Source organism: Callionymus lyra, chromosome 11, assembly GCF_982586985.1.
Source record: "Callionymus lyra chromosome 11, fCalLyr1.hap1.1, whole genome shotgun sequence".
In the NCBI taxonomy this organism is placed as follows: Eukaryota; Metazoa; Chordata; class Actinopteri; order Syngnathiformes; family Callionymidae; genus Callionymus; species Callionymus lyra.
In genome coordinates this window covers 17854820-17863412 of record NC_141828.1, presented here as the reverse complement: position 1 = coordinate 17863412, position 8593 = coordinate 17854820, and the positions used below count along the sequence as shown (strand labels likewise).

The window sequence follows — 8593 nt, the reverse complement described above, 5'->3', positions numbered from 1 at the left end:
CAAAATAATTCCCCTGAATCACAGTATTTAAGATTTCTACCTCTGCCAGCATCATTTTTAATTTAGATCTAACTAAGATCAAACATTCCATTTGATGTCATAACTTGTGTCGTATCAGTTAGCTAAGTATTTGATTTGCTCTGACTTGCAGAAACTCTATCAATTGTCAAAGGGCAAAACTTATCCTTAGACATGTTTTGCCCTTCTTTATAAAAAATGAGAGGATTATATTCTTGAATTCTTTATGAATGGATACAAGATATAAAAAGTAGTCATGGCCAATAATTCACTTTAACTCTTACTATTATGCATTTACATTAGTAATAAGAATATAATCTATCTAATAAATACAATCGTATATATATATATATATATATATATATATATATATATATACAATATATATATATATATATATATATATATATTGTAATAAATACAATCGTATATATATATATATATATATATATATATATATATATATATACAATTGTATTTATTAGATTGAATTACAGTCTGTGTTAAGAAAAAAAAGAATAAAGAAAAGTGCTAATTTCTATATGAACTGTAATATAATTCATATTGTTAGATAGATGGCACTCTCTGATCTATAATATCTTCCATAAACAGCTTTTATTTACTATTTCACATCATTTTTAAACCTGCTAAGCTCTAATAACTAGTAAACTGACTCACAAAGCTTCAACCTGATTAATGTAAAGACAATAAGACTAGTAAGAATTGTGACCTGATGTGCATTATCTGCATGATGATGGATTTATCTGCATTAAAAACCCTTAAATCCAAATACCATTGTAATTCATAATACATACAGTATAGGCAGGTGTCAAAACTTGGTGCTCCTCAGCACCTTGGCAGATCGGTTCTCTGTAAAATAGACACTTTCTTTTGTGTCCATCGTGGTTGGGACTGGCTCTAGTGAACTAGTATTTTTTATTCTGAAGACATCAAATTTGTTGGGTAACACACCCTTGTTAAAAAGAAAGTGGGTCAAGGATGAGAACAAGACGATGTTACTAAAACCAATGATCATGGAAATGGACTTCACTGGAGCATACTGTACATAGACTCCATCTTCCAGAGCATATCCTGGGAAGAGCAGGATTGGTGGAATCCCTAGTAAAGTTTCACCACTCAACAGTCTTATCAGTAGTCCTGACACCAATCCCATTATACCACCATAACCATTGGTTACTTTAATGAAAAGGATGCAGACGAGTTGAGGGACGATTAGAACATAGGCCATGTCTGTACTCAAGAACATAAACAATAAAGGGCTGTTTTTAAAGTGCGCTAATGCCGTTCCAACAACACCCACAACGACTACTGAGATCTGAATCACCCAATGGATCTCTCTGTCTGAGGCCTGAACAGGAGAGCAGAGGAGGATGAACATAAGAATCTCTGTAAGAGCATAAATTATTTATTATCTGGTTTAAAAACGTACCTGTGGCCTTAGGATGTTCTTGTAGATGTTCGTTGAGAAGAGCGATGATGAAGAAAGCAACATAGAGTCCGCTGATGACATCACAGCTGCGGCAATACAAGCCGTACAAATGATTGAGACATAGTTTGGAGTGAGGTGGAGCAGAATGATCGGCAGTGCCATAACTGCTTCCCCACGTTCATAAGGAGACGGTGAGCCATAAGATGTCTGGTTCCAATCTGAAAAAAGGAGCAGGTCAAGTTCTCAATTTGGATTACAGAGGCTGTATTTGATTTTCTTTACTGTTGTTTACTAACAAAAAAGCTAAAAAGAAAAAATGGAAACAACAACAAACATCCATAAATTATAAAAGTGTTGTTTCTGTGTGATGTAATGTATTATAACTTGTATCTTCCCAAATGGTGTTCTTAAACTGGTTATTGAGGATGTATTGACTGCCCATAGCTGATAAAATTGCTGACAAACTGTGGCAGCACTTGAGTGTGCAATAAAGGATGAATGTGAGAACTGAAGCATTGAGTCTTCAATTATTCTTGCTGGGTTGTCAAATTTTCACAGGCCATAAAGGGGAGAGCAAAGTAGATCACTGACCAATATGGTATCTGTGAAAAACCAAGTTGACCTGTCACAGACAACACTGCCAATACGAAGTGTGGTTATGCAATAACAGCAGTAACCCTGATTGCTCCTGATGGTAGACTTGGCGCAGGTGTGCAGCCTACTCCCATCAGTATGTGTGAATGGCTGTCAAAAGCACTACCGAATTTCCCCTCGCGGGACAAATAAGGGATTCTAATATGACAGTGAGGGTGATGAGGAGAGGAAGGTTTTGTTTCAACCGATAGCGCTCTTAGTTAAAAAAATGAGGTTCAAGCTGAAACTAGCAATACCAGTGCGACAGTCAACTGAGTACACTCCTTAGATTCCTAAATGATACAGTGTTGTCCTCTCGATTGGTTGCAACACAAACCTGAACCCACTGTGTCCCTTTTTGGAACACTATGCCCAACCCTGATAGATAATGAGTATCCTTTGTGAATGTTTTGATAATTAATTAGTTTTGAGAATTGAAAGAAGTATTTTTTTGTTATTAGGATTACAAAAGACAAAGTCCAATCTAGTGGTCTTCCAAAATTAAGGTGCCGTATCTACATCTACAATGTTCCCTAATGAATTCCCCTTTATTGATAGAGATTGAACTGTTGCATACCTGTTGATGCGGCCACAGCTCCAAACAGCATAGAAGGGATAGTAAATATTGGTAAAAAAATGGCTGCAAGCAAGCATAAACGCCTTGCTGAGGAAATGGATGGGGATGACAGAATCCTCTGGTGTAGGCACTGATTTCCCAAACTGCCTATGCTCTGTAACATAATGTAACGTTTGTCAAAGTTCAGAGTTACAATTCTTTAAATCGAAAATAAATTGTTCATGTGTTATGCACAAAATATTCTGCATAATTTAAGACATGTTAACAGTACGACAGCAGTAAGACAAGGAAAATGAGTTACATTTTAGGGGTACTTCACTGATTTGTATAGTCTAGAAATTTGTGGACAAATAGATTTTTTATTTTTTATAAAACCAAGCATAGTGCACACCAGTGGTCTCCAAACTACTTTTTTACCACCCATTTTTAGGGGGTTGATAATTCTTTGAAGTACCTAAATAAGGTTCTTTTTTTTTAATATACACCTACTTCAATGAGTTTGCTATCTAAGTCAAATCAAAATTGATTTAATAAAAACTTTTATTATTTATTTCCTGACTTTCTTTCTGTGAGGAACCTTGAAAGGGTTTGTTATGTGTGGCTTTCTGGAAAACAATACATTTTTACGTTTAGGCACCTCAGCGATCGTCACACGTTATAAATTGACCCCAGCCACCTATCAAAGGACAAATTTACATGGGAGGTTTTGGGACCTTTGCTGTCTGCTCTTCCACTCTCTAGAGGTTGTTTGTTTCTTTGGCAGATGATAACATGCTCATAATCACATTCAGTCAGACAATAAAATGAGTGTTTCAACGTACCAAGAAAAGGAATTGATCAATCATCAACCCAATGTTTTTGACTTTCATTTCACCAATCCATGGAGCGTGGAGGGAGTTGTTCAACAAGGTCTCACTGATATCCAAACTATGAGGGGTCATCAGGGTGAAAGGCACGCAGAACCACTGTAGATTGAAACACAATTATTTTTAATAATTTATCAATGTGTGTAAAAGTGGGGTTCATGGTTTTGTGAAGTTTCAAGTATAAGGACTTTACACAGGTAAGTGAAGGTGTCATGAGACTGATCAGCTGAGTTGAAAGAACTCAATTTTTTAAAACATTTAGCAATTTAGCAAAGGTTCTAAGAAACTCACCAAGCCAAAAAAAACAAGGGAGAGTTGAATAACGTCTGTGTATGCCACAGAGTAGAGTCCACCTAGCAGTGTGTAGGTCACTGCCACAGCTGCAGAGATCCAGACACAAACGTTGTAATCCAAATCCAGAATAACAGCCATGACTCCTCCTGTGTTGTTACATTCACAGTATTTCTTTATACACATGTTTAGAGAGCAAGGAATCAAGGTCAATCAGGGAATGTTCACTTAAAAGGGGAAAATACACTTTACCTAGACTGATCAGTGTTGGTGGAATATACAGCATTTCAAGCAACACTGAGAGCATGCTGATGACTGATGTCAGGACTGGCCCATACCTCAAATGGAAAGGATCCAACATTGTCGTGTAGCGACTTTCTCTCATTCGCTTTGCAAAAATGAGACCAGCTTTGAAAGAGAAATTAAAAGATTCAAATCAAGAGCTCTAAAAATGATTGTGACTCCCTAACTGCAACCATGTTTAACCTAATGATACAAAACAAGTGACCATATTAAAAACCACTTACAGGGAATCATGAAAAAGTGAATCTAAAAATAAAAGTAAATTAACCAATAAATAACATGAGTGCACTTACTATGTAGTAGAAAAATCTCTATACAGGATGTAATATGTCCTAGAACAGTGATTCCCAACCTGTGGGTATTGCAAGTGGGCCGCAAAATCGTTTCCAAAATGGTATCATTTTTTGTGGGAGGGTGGATGTAATTATATAAAAAAAAAATTTCATTCAGGTATTTTACATGTGACAAGGAAATGAGAGATAGGAACTTGACTCGTTTACGCTTGACGTTGATAGCAAAAACTGGAGTAGAAAAAATGGATATCTGGCTATCAACAGGGATAATTAAAAGGACAGATAGACAAGAGACTGATGGTAAATCAACCGGTGATCTCCCTGCTGTCAACAAAAAAGAAGAGGTTGGAATAAGTACAGTGCTGAGTACTTTTCGCTGACAATTGATGTAAGTGTGCTTGTGTGAGTGTGACTTTATGTGTATGCATGCTTCTAATACTGAAGGTGTTGCAACAATTTACATATGCTGTGTTAGTGACTGTGGAGCTTCCAATATGTTTCTCCTTTATAGATTTCAGTCCTTTATGTTCAATCTTCAATAAAAAAAAAGTGCTCTGAGAACGCGAACAATTTCTATCTATCTTTCATTATAATGACTTCGTATTTATGGGGTCGGAGTTGGGCCGCAAAGATCTTTGAGAATTAAAAGTGGGCCCTGAAATAGAATAGGGTGGGGACCACTGTCCTCGTAGTTTCAAATTCAGAGGGTACATTTTGCATGTATGAACACAAACTTACCTAATGCATACGTTGTCATATAAGCCACCAACATCAATATAGCCGACAACAGTCCCATGGATGGGGTATAGACCATCTCTGTGGTTCCTATTATGAAGCCTCCACCAACCCATGTAGCTAAAACCAAGAGAAGAAAGATTGTATTTGAAGTGAAACAGTAAAAAGAAATAAAAAGCACTTAATTATATATTTTTTTGATTATTTGTCATCGAACCAGTTTTGCATTACAACCAAATTATTTTCATTACAATCCATCAAGTTGTAACTTGTCCATCCTCTCACCTGCAGGGGCTCAACTGACAACATGTAGTAAACACGATAATAAAACCTTGGTTATGAAGGTAACCAGGGGATTTTATTTTTGATGACGTGCAAGTTTGTAAATACAAATTATCTCAGAAAATTGATATCTGATTTCTATTCTAGTTAGAAAGAAGGAAAATCCATGTCCCTTCAGTTCTTATAAATATTATTATATTTGTTCAAATGTAACTACATGTAAAGAGACAATAGTCTCAATTTCTAATATATATTTTATGTTGTCTTGCATAGACAAATAATTTAGCATCCAAGGTATTATTAATCTATGTCATGCCTTAACATCTATTAAGAATTATGAACTAGTTAAGAATTTGCTCTGTTACCTGTCATACTGAAGACTCCAACCACCCAGTTGATGTTGCGGTTCCCTAGCACTGCCATATTCATGCTAGTGGCTCCACTTTTTTTCTGCTCCCTTCGGGCCTTAAAAGAAGCCCAGATGCCACAGCCAAAGATTAAAAGGTAGAAAATTGCCAAAACCACAACTCCTGGGATGTTGACCGCCATAGTGCTGGATCACAAATGATGTTTTCATCCAAGATTTCCGGGCTCAGAGTGGGAGGGTGGATGCCTTTTTTTTAAATTCTTTGAACCTGCTTCTCCACATTCCCTTGGTTCACTGAGACACAAAAGCAAAAACTTAATTTATTAACATCAGTGACTGCCTCCAGGACCTCTTTTAATCATTGCTGAAGATGACTGAACTCTTGTTACTGTAAGATATTACGATAACAACTTTAACAGACTAGATAAACTTTCTGCAGACACAGCAAAGTTCAGCCCACCATATACATAGTATCAATGTGGCGTTGGTGAAAGTGTAACTACAGTTGATCAGATTCACAAGTCTGTTCTTCACATGGCTCTTGTCGACCGATTGCATGCTCGTCACTGAATTTCTCTTTCACATGGAAGGCATTTTGGCATGGTCTTAAAGAGGGATGGCTGTTTTTGATCTATAATAGTTGTGTAAAATGTGTTTATATTCAATGATTTTTGTACATTACTGAGACCAACATTAAAAACTAAGACCCAGCCCGGGTCTTCTGTGCGTAGGGCGTGTTGGCAGATCCATTAACCTGTTCGCGGGCTTTATGTACTCTGACGATGTCTTTTCCCTGAAGAAGGATGATGGGCGCCTGGGAGTAAATGTCAGGGATAAAGTGTGCGATTGACCTTGAAAGAGCATGATGAAGAGAAACTTCTGGTGTTGGTATCACTTCTCTATTGTTTGGGATATCATTGCACCCATCATATCACTCTCATCCTCCAGCACCTTCACTGGCTCCCATTCAATCAACGAATCCCCACAAACTCCTCCACAACTTCACACCACCGGTTTGACCTCATACTCGCATACATTCCGACTCGATATCTCTGCTCCCCCTCTTTCATTCACCTCTCTGCCATCTGCCTGCCTCAGCACAATTGGAGGCAAAGCCATCAGTCGCTGGAACTCTCTACCACCTGAACTCTATAACTGTGACTCTCTACCACTCTTCAAGAGCCGCTTTATTCGTCAGTACATATTGGTATACATCACTGAATTTTTCAACAAAACAAAAACAATATGTACAAAATATACAAGAGAAATAATAATAATACTAATAAACACAGTGCAGAAACTTGAATGAGAATAAATCCCAAAACTCATGTGTTCTGCCTTGCATACTCATTAATTTCGTGTTAAACTGTTGATTCAAGGATAAAATATAAATGTCATGTATATTTGAGTTAAAGTACAGAATATATTTCCCTTCAGATGTATAAAAATGTATGTAATCTAACCGTTTTGTGTGGGTCATAGTCGAAAGAAATTTTTTTACATGGATAAAAAAGAATTAATTTGCCTTATTAATTAATTATGAAACACAAGTTTAAATCAATCTATTTAACTTAAGTCACTACTTGTGGTGATTGTCTTTACTGAAAAAGAGGCTCTTAAATTGATTATAAAAAAATCTGAACATTTGTAAAGGCAACTAACTCTCTAGAGGTTCTTTGTTTCTTTGGCAGATGATAAATGCTCATCATCACATTCAGTTAGACAATAAAAATGAGTGTTTCAACGTAACAAGAAAAGGAATTGATCAATCATCAAACCAATGTTTTTGACTTTCATTTCACCAATCCATGGAGCGTGGAGGGAGTTGTTACAGGATTTATTGAAAAGCAACAAAGGGAAAAGGGAGAACAGTTAAGGAAAATGTAATGGAATGATGATGCTTGCTTTGATATCATGTAAGGAACAATATTAATTAATCAGGAAGTAACTGACTATATAGGTTTTGATGATTGTCAACTTCTGGGAAAGCTTTACAACTTATTTTAAGCTAATCTTGCTACCTCTGATTAATTTGAAAAATCCCAAAACATCAGTCAATGCAAAAGTGACAATGTGACAGTTTCTTACGTCGTCCAGAGGAGAGAGGAAGGCTGTTGAGGTGAGGAGGATGATGAAGAGGTGAGCAGCAGCAGGCGCACAAAGCCAAGTCCCTGGATCCAGTGGCGTTGTGGCGTGAATGAGCAGCGACCACGGTGAAGACGGCTTGGTTGCGGAAAACACAGATGGTCTTCTTGGGTAAAGATCTTTCTCTACCAAGTTGGAGTAACCGACCAGAGACCTAGCCTTAGACACATGGATCTTCTCTGGAAGGGCAGTTTGGTTGCGTGGTGGAGCCGGCTCTTTCTAACGATCAGAATGATATCAAACATTACATGTTATGAAAACACAATATTGAGACGTATGTTCAAACAGCATATAGACATCAAACACTTTTATGTTTTGTTATATAGTTCATTTGACATTCTTATTTGGCTTGTCTGTATCTGAAAATATTTTATTGAACAAGAAAATGACATTTAATACTCTGAAAGTCATCCGGTGATTCTGGTTCTCTGTGGTAATTTTGGCTCACCGGCCACGTGTGGAGGATGGTCGGCCTTTTTGATGCCAGAAGATTGATGGGGGAAGGTCTGCATTTAAAAGTAGTAAAATGAGGGCTTTGGTGTTTTAGTGATAGCTAAAACAAACATGAAGGATTTCACTACATAGTCATCCTTTAAAAAAAATTATTATAATACACTAGGAAAACCGACTTGT

The 8593-nt window shown here is 36.9% G+C and overlaps 1 protein-coding gene across 1 annotated transcript; it reads right to left on the bottom strand.

The window, feature by feature from the left end:
- Window positions 1–582: 582 nt before the first annotated feature.
- LOC148069425 (high affinity choline transporter 1-like) lies at window positions 583–6030 on the bottom strand. The gene is made up of 8 exons (XM_087802078.1): window positions 5814–6030; window positions 5170–5286; window positions 4088–4243; window positions 3836–3984; window positions 3500–3643; window positions 2679–2832; window positions 1469–1686; window positions 583–1387 (listed from the first exon to the last, which is right to left on the bottom strand). The coding sequence occupies exons 1-8, from the start codon at window positions 5995–5997 to the stop codon at window positions 848–850; spliced, it is 1662 nt and encodes a 553-aa protein (XP_087658204.1). The 5' UTR covers window positions 5998–6030; the 3' UTR covers window positions 583–847.
- Between the last annotated feature and the right edge of the window lie 2563 nt (window positions 6031–8593).